General features: G+C 41.8%; 1 protein-coding gene across 1 annotated transcript in view; it reads right to left on the bottom strand.

Moving 5' to 3' along the window:
• Positions 1-6,769: 6,769 nt before the first annotated feature.
• KCNH1 (potassium voltage-gated channel subfamily H member 1) overlaps positions 6,770-21,435 on the bottom strand; it is a 186,391-nt gene continuing 171,725 nt past the window's right edge. The window contains exon 11 of the mRNA XM_059833561.1: positions 6,770-7,618. Coding sequence (XP_059689544.1) covers positions 6,770-7,618 — 849 coding nt within the window. The remainder of the gene's footprint in view (positions 7,619-21,435) is intronic.

Below are 21,435 nucleotides of genomic sequence, written 5' to 3'. Positions count from 1 at the left end.
TGCAGCAGATGACGGGACAGCAGAAACCCCTTTGATCTCTAGTACTCTGGTTTCCAGAGATTTTCTAACAGTTCTCAGGTACTGCAATAGTGAACACAGTCTAAACCACAGACCGACTACAGACACCCTCAGGATATCAAACAATCATTTCAGACAGGTCACAGCCAGTCCTCTGGTGATCTCATTCCTGCTCAGCAGACGCCTGGCCCAGATGGAGTCCACAGTGCAGGACACTGCCTGGGGTGCCAGGATATTCACTTTAGAACACCTGAGTTCAGTTCACAGTGACCCTGGAAGTGTAAATCCTGATTGTCGGGATACACAGCAGACAGAAATCTGAGGAAACAACCGGAACTGTTTACAACCAAAACAGTAATATCAAACTTTACTGATAACACTCGAGATGATACAAACCAACAGCAACAAAATGGCTAGCCAGAAGTTCTAGAGAGTATCTTAAAACCCCCCTGTTGATCTTACAAGCATATGTTCAACACAGAGAAAAGCACACCAAAGCAACTGTAATGTATAAAATAGTTTATTACTATAATAAATAAAATTAAACTTTTTTTTACAAATATTATTTGTGCTTGTTTAAAAATGTTGAATAGGGATATCGTTAATGTGAGTGGCTGCATTTGTAACTGTAACATTCCCAGACAGCGCGTGTACATACATACATACACACACACACAGTCTATCTACTGGCAGCTGCTTTGCTGACCACAAAAATAGTATCTACTCGTTCTCTTTTTCTAGTCATGCTTCACTGAGCAAAGTGACAAATGCAAAGAAAAACAACCAAGAGTATGTGATGGATTTCTGAAAGGATAAAAACAAGTGAAGTACGTTGAAAAGCGCCAAAGCAACTGCATTAACTGCGTAACAATAAAGTGTCCATGCAGTGATGGCGAAATAGTGAAATGCAGACAGGTCTCCAACAGATGTACAAATATTGATTGTATGTAGGTACAATAATATAACACATTCTTTAGAAAACTTAGTATTTCTTTATATAGCAGTTCATCCTGATACAAGATTATTGAACTTCTTTCATCTACAGCTAAAATGATTCTTTTTCTATGTTAGTGTTCACAGATTCAGTGGGAAGAAGAAAAAAAAAAACCATGAGCCTTTCAGAACAGTTAGTGGAAACCCCAAACTGTTTTGTTAACATTAGGCATTTAGATCCAGTTACAGAGTTGTTCTGGGATTACACATCAAATATGTTTACACAACACTCAACAATCAGCTTGAAACAAATTACAGTCGCAGGTAAATTCACATTAGCTTTGTCGAACTGTGTAAAAAAAAAATCTTTGAAACAAACACTTTTGTGATATGGCGGGTTGGCTCCCCGATACACAAAAGTGTTTAGACAATAGTTACGTCTCTTTGTTTTTTGAGGGGAGGGGGCTATTGGAGTAATTAATTATCCTAATAAGAAGGCAATAAGTGGAGAAAGAAATGTGATTACCAGCAAGTGATTTCCAGTAGATTTAGAAAGCTAATCAAAGTGCTTCATCTTTAGGCAACACTGTAAATACTACAGAACATTAAGAAGGAAGGAGAATGGAATCACAGTTTGAATTATATCACTTATGAAGGGGTCTTAAGGCTAAACGTTGGATATATCTTATTGCAAAAAGCTTTATTTTTATTTAATTGAATCAATGCTTGCCACAACAATGTGGTCAAAACTATGTCAGTTGGAGGATACAGTAACCTACTGTGCCTCACCTCAAATTTCTGGAGCTTCCCCTGCACGGGACTCTCTTGAAAAGGTTTGTCTTAATGAATCAGAAGTGCAGCTGAAACACAGACTTTGTTATTGCCGATACACCCACAGGAGACTACGTGGAAATGAAGAATTCAGTACAAGATGCTTTTCACCACCTAACACCAGCACAAGAAAGCAGAGGTGCAGTGACCATGTGTTACACTGCCCATGAGAAGAAGGATAGGCTCAGCACCTTTGAGACAGCCCCTGGTACCAGGAAAAAGAAATCCATTTATTCCACCATCCCTCTTGCAGGAGAAGCCACGAGAAGCACTACCAGGGCAGCTTAGCTTCAGAGATACTGTGAGCAACAAATAGTGGCTTATGAGCCTTATTCCCACCGACTATGATACAGCATTTTTCCAATTTCACATGTATTTCTGTTTTGTGACCATGGCAAGGCTTGCCAGATCTTCTCTCAGTCACAATATTTGCCAGACTAACAGTATAAAGTTGAGGCCAACTAGGGAAACCCAAAGTCACGGCCTTAAAATTTCAACAGTTAACAAACAAGATACTAACTAGGACATTCGGTGGATGTCTACTGGGAAGAGTTAAGCTCCCTTCTTGAACTGGAATCATTAAATAAGGGATGTGCTTTTACTTAACAAAAATGCAAATCATAGACTTATCTATACATAGATATTATATATATGTGTGTATGTACACGCATCTGCAGAAGTGTAATCATACACATTGTTGTTTATATAGTAGAGACAAACATGTATTAAATTCTTTCACAGACTGGTTAAGAGTGATTGAAAATATATCACCAGATATTCACAGTAAATATCTTGTTCGGTTCATGAAAGTGAAGTACTGTAGAAGCAGAACATCACCTTCGAAGCTGTTAAACAGGGTGTTCGCTGGGATTCAGGGCAGCACTGTGAAAGAGATTTAAAGCAAGAATGGTGTTTTTAAAAGTATACATATAATACCAGACAGAAGTAAATGTATCTGAACACAGTAGGGGTGAGGGATGGGTTTTGCTTTTTTAATCCTGTGCTGCATATTAGTATTCTTTCTAAGAGTTTAAGCAGGAACCTTTAGAAGTTCCCATTTTACCAAACCATAACCCAGGCTCTTTCTCTGAACTACCTGCTTTTGACTGAAATCTAATTCCATCGTATAGTAAAAATGGAACAGACCATCTCTTTTAGATTAATGCAGGTATTTAGCAGGTTGTTAAACGGCAGAAGCACTATGCCAGAACATAGCTAAAACTGATGCTTTTTTGGTTTATCTTTTTTTTTTTTATAGTATGTACAAGCATTTGCTTGTTAAGGGGTAGAGTGTCATGTTCAGAGATCATTCATTTCTAAGCTGAAAAATAATTTAAGTGGAAAGGCTTACCCAACATGTAGAGAGAAACAAAAGAAAAAGGAAAAGCTGACAAGTGAAATGGAAGAACAATTATGGTGAGTACACACGACGTCCAGCTATAGGCATCTAGGTGTAAGGCTCAATGGAGAAAGACAGATCTGTAACACAAGTGCTTTCAGTCACTCTCTAATGGAGAAGTGCTGCATCTGTGGAGCCTGGGCACAACAGCAGAGGTCCAAATTAGGCTGAGGTTCAAAGGAGTGATGTCCCATAGCTGGTTAGACAAGGTTTTGCTCATTTTAACCTCTCGGTAGCCCAAGGAATCCAAAGACCAAAGCTCATCCTAGATAGTATATTTTTTTTGAATTCTCTTACAACATATACAGGTTACTGAAGGATTATGCAGTCTCCTACAAACTAATTTTAGTGCCTGCCAGTTCATAAAATCATAATAAAATGGGTCTAATCTCAGTTATAGCTGTGCAAATCTGAATGACATTGACCACTGTCAGTGCTGACCTGGAGCAGACACCCTAAAGGTGTCACTGTAAGGAGTAGAGTGTCTATGGAGTTTCACGACTGTAACAAAATCAAATTTAGCCATAATCTTCAAAGACATTAAATTTTAAGCATAATTCCAGAGTATATTACAATCTTTGAAGGCTTTACAAATGGATTATAAATGGCTTTATAGGCCATTATAAGAGCCTCATAAAAGCCTTAAAAATGGACTCTGTGCTGCACCCACCCGTTGTCAAACAGGGTGTGCAGGAGCACAATATTGTACTGGACTTCAGGCTGTGCTAGAAGTACCCCCAGCAAATGGGGACTTGGGTTCCTTTATTCACAGGTGTGGCTAATTATGGGGCTTTTAGGGCTGACCCTGCCGTGACTCCAGTCCCCAGGCAATCAGCAACACCAGAATAACATTTAACACATCCCTGGGGGCACATAAGAATACCACTGAGAAACATGAACTCAGTATCAGCAACAAAGGGCCAGGTAACCTGCAATTGCACATTTAATTCTATGTCTTCACTGCAATGCTGGAGATACTAGGCACATACTTTGGAGTTTATAAACATGTCCTCCCTCATTCACCTGCGATAAGCTAATTTCCACGTTTAGCCAACAGTGGGTGGGTGGGTGACACTTTCACTAAGTGCTTGCTAAGTTCAGCAAGACTTTCAGCCTTTCAAAAATTTTACAAAGAAAACCTAGTGTCGGGAACATACTGCTGATGAGGAATTTGCCTGGATTATGAAACTGGCTCCAAGTCAGTCTCAAAAACCTTGCTGAAACTTTTGGGTAGTAATTATAAATCCTTGTATATAAGTACACCTGTGGTTTACTTAGACGTAATTTCATTATCCAACAAATTTACCAACTGAGCAGACTAGAAAGAAAAAACCCATTCAACCATTTCTAACTGAAACCATTGGTGTGTGGATTTGTTACGGCAATCACGTTATAGCTATGACAGGTAACTGTTGCCACTTATAGTGATTAATGCACCAAACACAAAGGGTGACTTTGGACAAAGAGAGCCTTCCTCAGTGCTGCATGTCTGCAATGCGTAACTGTAAAGGACACCAGTTACCACTGGAAAAACCTAAACATGGCACCAGAAATAAATCAAGGAAATGGCACCTTGGTTTCAGAGCAAGTCACCTCCCTTCTGCCTTTTTTTTTGGGAGGGAAAAGGTAACCTACAGGTTTGATCCCGATAACTGTTTCTCAGGAATATTTCAGTCCTTGGGTAAGAATTTACAATCTGTGGGCACTTCCATATCGAACCACATTGTAAGACCCTTGGAAGCCAAGTCCAAACCAGCTGTCTCTGGACCTGGAAATGGTGGTGCTGCGCTCGGAACAATCAGCATCTTTGAGAGCAGGGCAGTTGCCGCAGGAACAGATACAAACAAATATACTGACTTCAAGACCTGAGCTAGTAGCTTGGCACAGCACGGCCTCACCACTGTGCCGGTTCATCAGTGGACCTCACACTTCCCCAGGGATGTCTGGCACAGTTCTGCATTGCACTGTGCAAGCATCAGGGCAGCAGAAATCCTTTCAAATCGGTCGTTTTCCTTGCCTCTTCCTTACTTAACATGAACAAAAATCTTCCCAAAAAAATCATGTGTTTTTTGTAAATGACTTAGTACCATGGAAAAAGAATGAGACTTAACTACTCCCACACTGTGTAAGACCTGTTGCCATTAAAAATTAAAACCCAAAAAAGTGTTGCACCATGCTTCTGAGCTCTAACCTACTGTTAAATAGTGAACATACCAGATCAGTGGAGAGAATACTGTGATTATACACCTATATCCCAAGGTGATAACCCAAGACATGATGCCAGCTATGCTATCCTACCTAATGAATAATGAACAGTAGTTTTGGTAAAGTGCTTCAATCTTCCTCAAAAAAAAGTTATGAAAATATAAGTTTTGGAAACATCTCCTTCTTTAAGAAGCAGATCTTTTTGTTTCCTTGCTACAATAGCACTTGTATACAGTAAGCACTGTATTTCTACCTCTACTACCCATTTGCTTACTAGCTAGATTAGCTCAGGAACAATACATCTGGATGTAGAGAAAAATGCCACAATCTAAAATCTTTAAAAGTTTTGTGAAAGCCTTTGGCTACAATGAACATTGTCAAAACAGAGACTTCTGAATAATAGTTCAACAAGAATTAAAAGAGCAGATTCATAGCAAAACCAGGACATAAATGCCACAGTATACTTTCATGGGGAGGCAAATCTGCAGGATCTGTTACTGACATTGACAATACGTTGTGCAGTGGGCTGTGCTCAGGTATGCTGCACACGCAACCCTCCGTCCTCCAGTGGCTGGAGTAAAAAGCAAAGGTAACAACATTCAAAAACATCTGAGACACATGTTAAGTTTTTGAAAATCAGTATCCTTGACTCAGTGAATGAGAATGTGGAAGATCCCATTTATTAACAGACCTGAAATACTGTGGCTACTGGCGAGGATGTTGTTAAATGTAATTGCTTTAGCAGTATGTCAGTTTGCAAGTAAAAAGTACAATTTTTTCATCTTTTTAGCCCTTCCTTGACTACCCAAAAATAACTTTAGTACCGAGTAGCACACATTCTATTGAAATGAAATACATGTCTCCTACTGCTCTTTGCATTATTACAGATATATGAAAATATACTGTGACATTTAACATGCTGTACAGGTGACTGAGACAGTGACAGCAGCCGCAGCAAAAAACCCCACCAAACGCTGAAAACACAAGCACCCTGGCAAGTGCTTATTCTTATAGGCAAAACCCGAGCTAATGACGTAAGGCATGCTCCAAAAACCTCAGAGGTCACCTGGGGCTCACGGGGACAGCTGCTGCTGTCAGAATTCTTATTCCAACATCCCAAGGGAGAGAGGGGGAGCGGGGGGAATGGGCACCAACGGAGAAAAGAAAAACTTTAGAAACTGTACCCTTGCTGTCAAAAAGGCTTCAGAGTCAGCTGCCATCTTGACATGAGGTTGCAATTCCTGTTACCGTACCTTTTTAGACACAGGGAACATGCTTAGTGAACTGGTCCCTCACTCATTTTCAAGAAAGATTAAATTTAAAATGTTAGGGGGGCTGTTTGTTTCTCTGTTGGTTTGCTGTTTGTTTTTAAAAAGAAACACTTCAGCTAGCTCCAAACATGTCTTTTTCTGATTCTGGAGACTGGGGCCTTGATATTTCAAACAACTCCTGTGGCGACTGGGAGCTTCTTCTTGAGGTTAATATCCTAAGTATCTCAGCGAGCTGTTTTTCTATATTGGTCATTTTTGTGTTTAAAGCCTTGATGTCCTCTTTCAACTCGTGTTTCACTTCTAGCATAGTGGCCTGAAGAGTCTGTTCTGGGATGGGATAAAAGGAATGCTTGACTTCGGTGAGGACCGGGCTGCGGTCCTGCGGGCTTCTTGTCTCCCCAACGTTATCCAAGCGCAAGTCACTTTTTGTAATGCCGCTATCACAAGAGTCTGTCTTCTTCAGGGTAGCTTCTCCCGAAGCTTTAGTTCTCTCTGGTAAAGTCTCCATGGACTCTGCTTTAGAGACCTTGTTCCAGTCTTCGCCTTTCCCACAGGCATCTTTGAATTTGGCCCAGCCTTTTCGTCGGGGGTAGTCCCCCGACACTTTACATCCTGCGTAGTCCGATGTGGGGGCCTGCAGCTTTGCCTGGTCAGAGGCCCCAGACGTTGAAGCGGACTGGTACGACACAGGGGTCGCGGGACTCTCCCGTACAGTCACAACGCTGGCTTTGACCACCGAGCGGGCAGCGGAGTGCTCCCCTAAAACGTTGCCCTTCTCCACGTCCAGGTCATCTGGATCTCTGCCCCTCTCTGCTGCGAGCCGTGCTTCCTTCTGCTGCCTGAACCTCTGGAATAGCCGGCGGACTGGGTGGTCTGGGGGTAAGATCAGAGGCGCTTCATTCTTCCTCTTCATTCTCTCCTCTTCTTCACGTTTGACGTCGCTGATTTTCCGGAACACAATCTACAGGGGGAAAGAGATTTCACTCTGTGATTAACTGCACATTTGTTAAGGGGGAAAAGTTGTAGAGAAAGAATTATTGGAAAGAATTTATTTTAACGGACAAATGCACAACTTCTGCACATTTATAGCAACATTTTCAAGTGTCTTGTCTTGTGTGGAACGTGTCTTATTTCATTATTTAAGAGCATACACCATCTGTCTTACAACACCAGAAAGAAAAAAAAAAGAAGAAAAAGATTTCTCCAGTTCTGAGAGGTCAGCAAGGCAGCGCCATTGTAAGTATAATGATCCCAGGAAGTTGCTTGTTCTATTTTGTGTTAAAAGTGACTTCTTATATTTGTTTCCCTGACTCTGTGGTATAGCACTAAGTTTCTAATATTACGAAGAGCCATTGTCATGTCTTACATCCATCTCATCCCAGAGCTCGCTCACTGCCTGCCATGCAGAAGATCTGTGCAGCTTGGCCACTAATGGGGTCACTACAGCAGAGGCTACTCTGGACTCTCCAACAGCAGTTCGCAAAGTGCTTCTTGCCCTCCCACACCTTCTTCTAGAAGCAACTAGCAGTTTAGGGATGAGGCAAAGCTCAAGTCAGTCCCACAGTCAAGGGTACAAGGACAGCGGGGAATGAGCTCTGTGAGAGATGGGGAAGCTGTTCGTGGCTTGGTTACTACAGCAGCTTGAAGAGCTTCATGTCTTGATTTATTTCTTTATTTGTACGGAAAAGGGGGCGCTTTTACACAAAGAAACATTACTTTTCCGTCTACCCTCATAATTATATCTTCCTGAGCCTGTAAGTTAAGTGACCTCTGTGGGAGCAGCCCAAGGGTCTCACAGTACTGATGAAAGCCTCACAGTGCCCTCACACAACCCCGAAGTGCAGCCAGGCAATGTTTCTTCCCTGGACTTGATGGCAATACATCCTCTTGAAAAACTCCATGTGTTTCACATTGGTAGTGGTATTTTCCAAGCAAAAAAACTCCAGTGAGGTATTAAAGGAGAACCAGTAAGTAGTTTGGTTTGAAAATGAGAGGTCCCCTAAGCTGAAGTTTTCAATACGGAGTATGAAAAATGTAGCCCCCAGCTTCTACTGAACGCTGAGACCTAATCTCTTTAGCTGCTTTTGGGAAAATCCACTCAAAGTCCTTACACTCTAATGCAGAAATAACTTTCAGATTCAAATCATTATTAGGAAATGTGTAAATAAACCCATCCCTCTGTTGCAGACAGATTTAAATTAAACTAAACATAATAAGCACTGCTTCACTGGCAACAGAAAATGCGTGTTTCTCCTGACTCCAATGCTTCTTGACAGTTTTGTCATTGTGAAGCAGGGAAAAACCATCTTAACGCTCCGTCTTTGGAAGGAAGACGTTGTCAGACTTGGCAGCGTTTCCCAAATACAAAAGAATAAAATTAGCAGGAAGGATATTTTACTTCCAAGCTGCAATTAGGAAACTAAATGTGAGATAAGAATAAGAAAACAGGGTAAACAGGGTACTCAACAGGTTTTTTTTTTCCCTCAGGAAACTCTATCTGCAGTCAGCTCAGTAGAAAGAGGACAAAGCAGCGTAATCCTTAGAAGTGAAAGAATAGCACTTAGTCACTGGGAAGGGAGAATCAATACAATGCTCCAGGCTAATGGCTTCCCACACGCTGGCAGTGCCCCGCTTTAATTGAAGGAAGAGTGTCAGCCCAGCGTTAGGGCGGCTGCCCTGCACACTCTGGTGGAGCCTAGCGATGCCAGGCAAGGTCTCAGGGGGTCACTCCAGAGCGGGCTGAGGCTGGCTCTGGTGGCACAAAGCCCCATCAAGCCAAGGCAACTATAAGCCAGGTCAATTTGTCTCTGCAAAATTCTGTGTCCCCAAACCCCCTCCTCGCCTGGAGCTTGCGTGTTTGGCGCTGGTATGGACATCCACGTCCCACACGGCGCTGTGCCAGATGGTCATGCAGTTAATGGGGCTTGAGTCACTTTGCACCTGAGCAGTCTCGGTCTGACCTATGTGTCTGTGCTGCGTGTTTTCCCTAAATGCTCAGAAGGGGCATATGACTGGGTGGTGCAATGGTCACCCTCACAGGGGTCACCAGGGAAGGCACCTGGGTGCTTGAAAGAGCTAGAGGCCAGGCTGCTTCGTAGAGTCCTTGTCTAGTCCAACTCCTACTCCACGCAGCCCGTTCAGCACCTTGTCTGGTAAGCACTGGAGCACCTCTCACTATCTATTGACGGGCTTTTGTAACATAAATGGGTAAGTTATTTGACAGCAGCTGTCCCTGCTACAGCACCATACAGATGAGAGGGCAATGGAGCGAGTCTTAAGCAATAACTTATTAATGGCCTAGCCCAACCTATACTTGTACTAGCCATTGCATCTCATGCAGCTGGTAGCGTGGTCTCTATACTGGCGTACACAAGATGCAAATTTACCAGCAAATGCAAAACCGGGAACACTGAGAGACAAGTTGTTGGTAGTGCTTATCTCTCCACAGCCTCCGCTGCTTCCCATTGCACTGCCTAGATGAGCCCTGTTGATGCTAAGCACACTCGGCCGTGGAGGAGCTGCCATCAGCTTTCTTTCTGTGCGGCGGTCAGCCTCAGGGCCCTGAATGTACCTTCACTCCTTTGCCTGCAGGAGATCGGACTGCAACGGAAACAGGAACATATGTGGCAGGAGCAATTACAGAAACACTGCCTTTGCCATGGGTAACTGCTACCACGCTAATAAGACCACTAAATTCCATTTTCCACATGAGGCCTTACACCAGCTACAAGGCAACTACACCACAGCAGCAATCACCTGCGTGAATGCAGAAATGCAATCCTCAGGTCTCCCATCCTGTTCAACGTCTTTTGTACGTATACGTTTATGTGACAAGCTGCACTCATGTGGTACAAATCAAATCTACGCACATTTGCCCAGGGACACAGCCTCCAACTCTGGGTTGGCTTCTTTTAATTAACTCCTAAGACACTGGATAAATACCTGTCAGAGAGCAACTTGTCTTTGGGAAGCCCAGGCAAAGCTGTCACTGGTCTCCTTTTTTGCAAGCTCCCCAATGCCATATTTTCTCAAGACAGCTCCATATTTATGTATTAAGCAAAATTGTTATAACTATGCAAAGCTCAGCAGTAATTGAAAAGACTTCACATAACTACACTTTGAAATTTTTTGTTGCTGTCTTTTTTAAGATTAAATGCAAGTCCTAATAAATAAAAATACAAATAACTGTTTTAAAATTACTGTTTTCTTACAATTGTTGAGGAAAAAGCAATTTTAAAGTGGTTAAACAGCTTCAGCAGCATCCAAGGTATTCAGAAAATGTGGTTGTTACGCTGATGTATGTAAACCTGCTCCCACAAGCAGTAAGAGTGCAAAGGGAAAGAAAATAAATAGGTTTCATTTGTTATAAGGAAGAGAAGTTTGGACCTACACAGCAATTTTCATGTGGAATTTGATAGGGCTACAAATAAGGATCTTAATAAAATGCAAAATATTATGGCAAAGATCCTCAGGTGGTTTTTAGCGCAGTTCCTCTTTATCTCCCTCTCCAAGCATTCTTTTTTGTCTGGAAAGGGATAGTGCTTTGTACCCTCAAAATCTCCTAGCCCGTGTGTTATATGCCACAGGGGTCCTCTACTTTACAAGCTATGTAGTTCTCCATAACATCATCTCCTTCGAGACCTAAGCACACAGAAAAAAATGTAGTGGGAGCATTTTAACAGTATGTGAAGACCAAAATATGGACAAAGAACCTGAACTGAGATGAAATAACAGGAAATTTAAACACCAGGCCTAAAAGTGCATACTTCACACATCCAATCTCAAGTCTTGTTTCACAATTCCATTTTTATTAAAAAGGTGCTGAATATTGTAGCTGCACAGGAAAGCCTCCCAGGCTGCCAGAAATCCGAGTATTGCGGGGGTATCAGCCTAGATTTGCCAAAAACTTGAAAACTAGCTATGTTAGGCACAGATTACTGCAACCATATAAACATTTAACTGAGGCGTGCAGTTATGATGACTCAATAACAATTTTATTTTTGGACAAAGCACTCAGAGAAGTGGAGAAATGTGCTGACACGTCCTGGTGCACTCCTGCACCCGTATGTCCCACTGACCTATGACAGCACACAGCCTGTGGCCACATTCCTGCCTGTGCATGAGCTGTGTCCAAGGAAGAAAGATGGGGTTACACCCAGCACGTTTCCCTTTCCTCAGTATTAACTAGTTGTGAAGGTGAAGTCTTTAGTAAGTTTTGGGGAAAGACTCTGCCTCTTTTTAATCTTCAAAGAATTTTCAAGCTGTATATGTAGAATCAATGTCTTTAGAGATTAAGGTCGAGATTTCTCCCCGAAGTATTAAAAAATTAGGTGGACATAAACGAATACTTGAAACAACTATTTGGTTGTCAAATGTGGAATGCCCAGCAACTGTTACTTGGATTTTCCTGTGCTCAGCACTGTAACCCAAGCATCATTTAAAAAGCACAACATGGACGTTTTTCGTGAATATGACTTCCATAATTTCTTTACGATAAGACCAGAAGAACAGACTGCAATGTGACCTCCAGCATAAGGCAGGCCATAGGATTGCTCTAAAGGAGCATTCCCTGAAGGGAATCTTGTTACAACCAGATTGCATCTTTTAGAAAAACATTCAGTTTGACGGCAATAAAGAATCCATCATCACATCTTGATAAAAGATTCCTGCAATTTTTGCTTCAAGACAGTTTGTCTGACATCAGTCACATTTCTCTTCCTTACTCCCTCAGACACCTAAAATTTCACTTTTAGAATGATTCTAGAGTCTTATGTTCAAAAATCTCTGCAGAAGTATTACAGCTAGTCAGCTACTACTGTGAAGGATTTAGACAGTAATGTTTTACTGATATGAAACAGGCGAAGTCCACATCTTTAGTTAAGACCGCCTTGCAACAAGATAAAAGGCTGACATGTTCAACAGCCGCGCTATCTCATCTGACCAGATGCAAATATAGATGCAGTAATTTGAGTGTCTGCTTCCTTTACACAAAGACGGGGGTGGGGGCGTGAAGAATATGACAGCGGTATATAAAATCAGACATGGCATGAACGGGGGTAGGCGGGGATTGATTATACTGTGTCTTATCCCATACGAAAACTAGAGCATCAAATGACAGCAGGAGGAGTCACATACCAACCAAAGACAAGTTCATGGTTCTTCATCTGAATGTATTAGACATGTCAAAGATGTTAATAAAGGATGCTCTGAATGCAAAAAGTCTGCCTGGATTCAATAGACCAGGCAAGTACTTGGTAGAGAAAGCCATTGAGGGCTACCAAACAGACAAAACTGGTATCCTGCTCAGGAAATCTCAGGAACTGCCACATAGGAAAGTTTTGCTCTTATTGCTTCTTTAGGCATCCCTAGGCAACGCTAAATAATTACATAGGCCAAATCTGGAACTGCTGCCTCACTCACTACTGAGGAAACAGTCCCAATGAGGGTGATGATAGAAGAAGTGCCAGAGGGAAAAACATCAGAAGAAAATATAATAAACGCTCAAAGATCTGAGCCTTAAACATCTGAGCAGGCTGTTCACCTATTTCAGACAAAGCTTTACTCTCATTGCACCCTTCACTTGCATATAGGGAGAGGCAGGACCAACAAGCCATTAGTGAGTAGTACTACATAGATTTGACATCGCTTTGGAACTTGCCCGGGTTTGAATGAAACAGCTAAAAATGGCGTGTTGTTTTGGTACAGTAAGACCACTTGGTGCACACGGGGAATTAAGAAGTCCACTGTCTCTATTTACTCTTCTAATGAACAGCCCACTGAGGAGTTTCACCCGCTCTGAACTGTTGGTAGCCCACAAAACACACTAGAACGATGCTGCCTGCCGAACCGTAGCAAGTCATGTTCTTTAAGACTCTGCACACCCCCAGGAAGGTAACCAACAGAAGGGAGAGGCAGAAGTAACATATTCCAGTCTTGTTGTTATATGATTGTAAATGCAACCACTGTGCCAACACTGCATGAGACAGTCTTAAAGATCAGGGGATGCTTCATTTAAAACATGTTATGAATACACTGAAAACCTTATCCTGTCAAATGCTAAAAATGACCTGCATGCATCTGAAGTGGAAAGGATCTTTTGGTCTTATGCAAAAGCATCCAAATGTCTTTTCAACTTTGATTTGTAAGAACTGATCCAAGACCCACAGGAATAGATAGAAATGTGGATTTCATCATGTTTTGAATCAGACTGTCATCATGAAGTTACAATTATGAGGCTCCTAGCCACAAAACTGCTGCTATCATTAGCTCCGCAAGCTTCCCTTTCCACCTCTATAGCATGCACAAATACTGCAAGATTTGGCAGGTCTTCCTCAGCATTAACAGCAAGTGGCATGGCAGCATTTTCCTCTGGTGCTTAATAATTCTCTTTCACAGATACAGAAACATTCACAGAGTCTGGAAGCGCCAGATATCATAAACAATTAAAAGCTTAGAATTACTTCATACGGTGCTCACAGAAAATGGACTTAAGTGTGAGGAAAACAATCACAAAAAGGCATTTATTAGTATGCAGTCCAACTAGCATCTGCCAAGAACTGATGAAAATATCTTCAGGCTGATGTTAGTCCAATGAAAATTGGATCCAATCTTTCCTTCTTTTTTTTTAAAGAAGAAAGCAAGAGGAAAAAAAAGGAAAGAGACAGAAGGCTTGACAATAAAAGTGCTTTTGACACTGATGTTAAAGAAACCAAAGCTGCATGTGATCAACGTAGTCTATAATGATGACGAATCCCTATAGCAGTGCATTAGCAGGTGTCAGAGAAAATGGTGGAGAAATGAGACTATGTCTTTTGCAATTACATGGGATGGCTTGTCAGAAAGGAGGGAACCACTGGTCCTACCTTCTCACAAAATATAGGATCAACAGTGCAGGCTCATGAAGCTTCCCACCAAAATCTACAATGGGTTTCACTTCCATTATCTATTACCATAGACAATTCCTGGGTTAAATGCTAGTCTCCGTTGCAGCTCTGGGATGTAGAGGTGTAGATGTGTAAGTAGGTATATAAGTACACGGGTCACGTTTATGACAGGTGAGAGTGCAGATCCCATTATGCAGTTCAAGTTTCAAGGCACAATCCTCAAAGTCCACATACCTGTTAAAAGGCTGATCCAAATTACCCAGTTTGTAGTCCCATGTTGTTTGGCTTTGACCCTGGGTTTCAGGAAATGATTTGTGTGTGGGACGTAGGGCCACACAAAAAAGCACAGGTCTGCAATAATGCTGCAGATGTTGGTAAATTCTCTCTAGATTTACTGGCTACAACAGCAAAATTTGGATTCTGCTTCTGAAAAGGAACAGGTTTTTCTCCAGTTCATGTCACATCCATTCAGAGCACTCCCAAACATTTCTAGTTTTGAGTAATAATCTGAAAGCTCAAAGCAAACTAAGATTTGGAAGGTCCTGGCAGTGGGGCTGTAAAGGAGTGCTGCTATCAGGAATGCTGGTATCAGGAAACCTCAGGTATAACTAGGGCACACACAGCCCAAGAGCCAACATGTAGATGGGCACAGCCCTTTTGCATCTCCAAGAAGTCTTTGTCCTGTGGAGAGTCAACCCAACCCTTCAGACAGAGCAGTACCTGCCTACTTTCCAAAAATCGGACTTCTGTGCACTACTGGATCATTAATATACAAGTGTTTGGAAGAAACACAGCTTCATAATTTAATGAGCATCCATGCTATCCAGATGAATAGAGGTAACAAGGTTTTTCGTCTATACAGAACAACATCTGGGCTGTTACTGTCATGAGCACCATCAGCTTCAACAGTACTGAAGCTCTTCTCTGTGACAGCATATTTTGTAGCCTAATTACAAATTCTAGAAATACTGACTTAAATATTAGTGTTTAATCATGTCACTATCATTTATTTAGAAGTTCTGCAAAATTCAAGACTCTACTCCTTTATGTCAAACTCCTCATTCTAGTTCATGTTTACAGGCTATGCTAGTGTTGAGAGAAAAGGAAAAAGATTTTATAAAAATACTATTGAAAATAAGACAGAATTATATGTCCAGAGCAATTAGTGGAAATAATAGACAAAACCTGCCTGATCCACAACAGGCTCACTAGCAAGTTTTGAGGCATCAAGAGATGTTTCTTCCCTAAAATAGGCTCTAGAACATTGTCGTTAGTAAACGTAGACAACCACACAATTAAAACTAAAACCCACACCATTGACACTGGTCAATAGTTTGGATAGACATTCACAACTACACCACATTATAGTTCATTTAGCAACCTCCTTATAAAAAGAATAAAAGAATAATATGACAAACCATGAAAATATACATTACTAAAGATCTACTAGAATGTCATTATTCCTCAGAGGAAAAGGAGCTGTTACAAGCAAATACCTAACATGTAGGCAAAGGCTTTGGGGAAATGATGCCAGATCTGAGTGGGGAAATGTTATACCACCTGAGAACTGCTATGTCCATCAAAATGTGAAATGCTCTGTAGGAACTTCTTGTTTGTGGCAAATGAGGAAAAAACAGTGTTTCTCCTTCCTGCCTGCCAAGTGTCAGCAGTTTCTTGCAGCAACACCTATAACACCTATTTTCACGTTGGTTTATTTTTTTTTCCTTTTTGGCACATGGGGTGCTTTTATATCTGTATACACACATCAGGCACACAAACAGCTCATGTAGAATCATCTTTTACTCCAGATCAACATACTACCCTCATTCTTGGGCAGACAATACTGCCTCAAAAATTGCTCTAAGGAGAGCCCAAGGCACAGCAGGAACTTACTTCTCTGTCATCTAAATTACAACTATACAAAATGTCATATAATCTGTACAATGTGCCTTCTCAAGAGTCAGAGCCTGTTTCCCCAAGCTCCCTGTGGCTTGTTGCCATTTACCAAGTGTTTCCTGAAAGAAATCAGGCAATTTGTGTGAGTCAAGGCTTTGGGAATTCCTCACCCCCCCAACTCAGAGACAGTTTCACTTGAGATCTGAAATGGATGCAGAGGTTGTAGAGCTGAGGAAAGCAATGATGTGTTGAGATAATAGTTAAATTGTATAGTTTGGTTTCAGTGATTACATTTTAGACACTAGCTTGCCATTAAAATAATTTCCTCTGAGTCTCTTTCATGAACTTTTTTTTCCTGCTTTCATTCATCTGCTTTCTGTCATTAGGCTTATAGTGATTGACAGGTATTTTACTTTCCAAGAGGGTATCAAATGTATTTTCAAATGTATTCAAATCAATCAGGCACCATCAGTCCCAAGAGCTGAAGAGTCATTCAGCTACCTTTAAATGCCCACTCACAAGCCAATCCACACAAACACAATGCTCAGTGTCCCTGATGTACAGGGCTTGTGCAGCTCTTGAAATTATAAACTGAGAATTATATTAAGCTCAGCTAAAGTTCCTTGCATAAATTGCCTAAGGCAGCATGAACTCTTCTTTACATGTCTCTCTCTGAGTTAGCAGGCTTAAAGTTCGGCTATAATACTGAAGAAAAACAAACTAACCTGCAGTTTTGCATAAAAAGAGAATAAATCTTCTACCAGACAGTATGGCCGCACAGCCATGCACACCCAAATGCCCAGTGCCACTCAACCGGTCTGTCCTTTCCCTGTTCAAGAGCACTGCTTGGATAACATCACGCTGTTAATAACTGAATGAGAATCAGCAATAAAAAGTACATTACTTGCTATTTCCCAAAGCAGCTGTCAGATCTCTTCAGCCCTAACTAACAGCCCAGAGCTTAAAACCTTGAAGGGAAGAAAACAGTTGACTGTAGCGAGTTGTCTCAGATCTTCTCATTACGAGGAGCTCCTCTTAGCTAGCAGTTGCCGGGAATACGTCTCTGCCAGTTTGCCACAGTCCAGTTCCAGCTGGTGATAAGTGATGGCCCTGTCTTCCTTGTCAAGTGTCAGAACTGATAGCTGTCTCCTGTCTGGTACATGCACAGGTGAGCTAATTAAAATATCAAGAATTGACAGATCCCTCCTAATAACTTCACAGAGAATCCTTTAGAGCTGTACTTCTTGATTTTGTTACAGGTACTTCTATTCTGTAAAAGCAGACACTTAGGTTCCATGGCAAATACACATTCAAATGCTGACAGAGGTAGATGCTTTTCTATCCTATCAGCGTATTTCATTCACACATCTCCAAGTGTTTTACAGCAATTCCTCAATCCTCCGAATATGACCAATGCCATTACTTTTATTTATTATTTACATAGCAGCAATGCTTAGGGTTGTATTAGTCTTTCAGTTTATACACACGCACACAGACCAAAATGCCATTATTCAATGAGGCATGATGGCCTGTTTGATGGAAAGACATTGGAGGCCCAGCACATATTCCAATGACTGATGCCAGCCACACAAAAATTTGTGAGCAGTTTGAAACGTTAGTTGTGCAAGATGCCCCTTTCTGTTATGACTGGTAAAGGTTCACCCTTACAAGTACCAGACAATAGAACCTGAATACAATTTGTCAAAACAGTCATGATTTCAAACACACTTAACATAAACATTCCTGAATGTCTCCTGAAGAAAACAGCAGCTCTAGAAGAGGAAAACTGATAATTCAGCACAAAGCGTATTGTTTCCTCACAATTTTTAAAATATTTATGATCATGTGTATGTCATTAAAAAATGACAAACAGGAATATTGAAAACCTCTACATGCCAACCTCTATAACCAGGAGCAGGAGGAACCGCAAACTCAAGAATCCCTGGCGCCATCAGATGCGAGCCTAAAAGCTGCCTTTGGCCCAGCCTTCATTTGTATCGCACCTCTCCCTCTTGCATACAGATATGGGCAGATATGTATTCACAAAGGTTTATTCTATCCCCAAATGCCATTTCTGTCATCAAAAATTCAGACTGCATTTGCAACTACTTTTGTTAAAAGGTTTTGTACAGAAGAAATGTGCTTGCATCTGACTCTTGGACTCCACAGTCATGGTGCTGTCTCCCTTTCCCTGAGTAGTTGAAAGCACTCATAGACAGCAGAAAGCAAATTCCCTTTTCCCCTCTGCCAAAAGGACTTGAACACTCCTTTCAGGAGCATGCTCCAGTCACCACATCATGGGGCAGGGTTGCCCAGCCAGCACAGAAACTCAGTTCAAACTCCGAGATGCGCAGAGACACAATGAGGGAAGCAATCCCTCCCCTTCCCTCCCTCCCCAGAGCTTTGCACTGTGAGGAGGCAACTGTGACGAGATGCCGCTCGCTGCAAGCAAGACACCATCCAGGATGGCTGAGGCTACTCTGGGGAGAGCTGCTCTCAGTTTCCCCTGCCCTTTCACTTCAGTTACACAACAGGGCATCCTGTCTTCAAGGCTACAGAGCCAGTCTCCGTCTTCTTCACCAAAATTGTTTCCAAATGAGTGAAACGAGGGATTGGAACTGAGGTCCCCCAGCTTCCCTCAGGCAGGTGACAGAAATGGTGCTCCAGCGTGGAGACAGAGGCCCTCACCAGGAGGTGGGATCCCCACATTCTGGTTCCTGCTCTCGCCAACACCCTCACCTTTGGTTCAAAACGGAAAGTCTCAGCTGGAGACACTACGACACCTAACCCCAGAAAGCCCCCTGGATAGCAGTTTTACCATTCTCTTCATCTTCTCAAATCAATGAGAAGAATGAGCTTCCTGAGCCTGAAAGCTAGCCCGGTTTTATCTAATAGCCCAGCTTTATCTAACAGCCACCTCCTTCTGCTTTGCAACTCTAACCCTTCATTTCCCCAAACTAAAATGTTTCATTTCATCTTATGGGCACCTTTTCATTTAAGCTTCCTCCTCTTCCCCTGTTTTTCCACTTCACTGAGGCAATGCAAAACATTTAATTTTCATTTCAGAGGCAGGTTTGAAGAGTTCAGCTGTAGCTTAAGTGAGGCAGAGCACAGACTGTACACCAACGTGGTTACGTGCTTTTAAGCGATCAATAAAATATTGATCATTTAACTATCGTGCTTTGCCATCTCTACCTAACGTCACATTGGGCTAAACTTAAATACCTGGGGTGACGTCTCCTTGCTTCCTCCTAAGGGACACTGTAAACCAGTTTTCTCCTTGATCCACTGTTCTGAGATGAGGAAAGGGAAAGACGTGACACAGAGCTTGCTCTTGAGCAAGCTGTCTCTCTTCCACTGGTAACACTGGGATGGTAATTCTTAACCTCTAAGCCTCACTGAAACATGGCTTATTTTGAGTTTCAGAGTTGTACCAGAATCCCACAGAAGCTACCACCAAAGCCGTATCTCAGATTAGAAGTGCAGTGAAGCCTTGTAATCTCAGTTTAACTCCCCCTTGTACTGAGCCACAGGCTCTTTAGTTCTCCATGTGCATTTATGGTTTATACTTACATAGTATAATTTTCTTATTTGTGAAACAAGAGAAAGGCATTTTCAAGGAGGTTGTCACACTATGTTTTATGTTACCCATTTTCTAGTCTCATATTTCACACGAACTGATTCTTATCCCAAGTGTAGGAATACGAAACACCATCATCCTCACTAGAAATAAAGGCTGTGATCAGCATGCTATACTCTCACTTTCCTGAAAACAGGAAGAACTGCAGACACGGCAAGGTTGGAGAAGCTGCTGGAAGCCCGATGGGTTTTATGCTGCCGTAGACCATGGGCAGGCGCTGTGACATTCTGCTTTGTCACCATCACATTGCGTTGTTGTGCATGGAGAGAGGAAATAAAGGTTTGCCATGTACCTCATACAACCTGGGGTACATAACCAGGGCCTCGCACACTTGAGATCTAGTTAGGATCAGTTCCCAACACAAAGCATAGCCTAAGAGTGGACACTTCAATAGGTGCTGTACATTTTTCTGTTATGACAATGATTGTACTTGACTACAACGTACAAAGTTGTTTAACTGTTCAGTATTAAGCAAACAAAACCAAAAATCATTCTTTTCCTGCTTCCATGAGAGCTCTGCTCTCCTTTCTGCTCTTTCTTATGCCGTTGTAAGACATCTAGTCTCCAAGAATTACTAGTCCCAAAACTCACTTAAATATGTTCAGGTGAGAAGATGGATGATCTTACACCACAGGCATAAGCTGAGACATGAAAAATATGTATCGAGAAAAAGAAACTATTTCCTTAGCAACTGAAGAGTGCAGCAGGCACTTCAGTAGTTAAGTACATGTAGAAATAATACCAGACTCCTTGAAGAGAGTATTTCAACATAATGGAAGAGTGATTTAATGGAAAATTCTAATTAGAGACTAAAAAAAGACATTATTATCCAAAATAAGGTTAGACATGGATCTAAACTCAAGCAAAGACAACAGCAGGTATGGCCCAGTGTACCACTCCGAGTCTCAGTAAGCACTGGTTAGATCAGCCTGTTATCACTGGGTGTGCATATTTGACAATGACACAGCTGAACAATTTAACAGAGAGCTCAGAGAAAATAAGTGTGTTTGCACATACAGCAAACAACATTGAAGAACCTCTTCCTGATGAAGTTTTCAACTAAGAGGTTACGATTCTCAGAAACACAAAGCAGTCATCATTATACAACCAGCACCAGTGACCGAAAGCTGGGTTTTGGCAAGAGCTTCCGCGTTCCACATAAAGGAAAAGTGCTCTTCATTTTTCGCATAATGACATTCTAATCAAATGAATTGCTTTTCGGACCATCTCCCCTACTACGTAATAACCCGTTTCTCATGGGCACTCACCCATCAGTTAGGATTTGCCACCTAACTTCTGTGCACCCACTTCTCTAAGAGAAGTTGTACTGAAATCACAGCTCAAGAGCAGGTGGACCCG

Source organism: Gavia stellata, chromosome 2 (assembly GCF_030936135.1).
Source record: "Gavia stellata isolate bGavSte3 chromosome 2, bGavSte3.hap2, whole genome shotgun sequence".
NCBI classification, from domain to species: domain Eukaryota; kingdom Metazoa; phylum Chordata; class Aves; order Gaviiformes; family Gaviidae; genus Gavia; species Gavia stellata.
The sequence above is the reverse complement of the archived record's forward strand: the minus strand, read 5'-3'. Positions and strand labels throughout refer to the sequence as shown.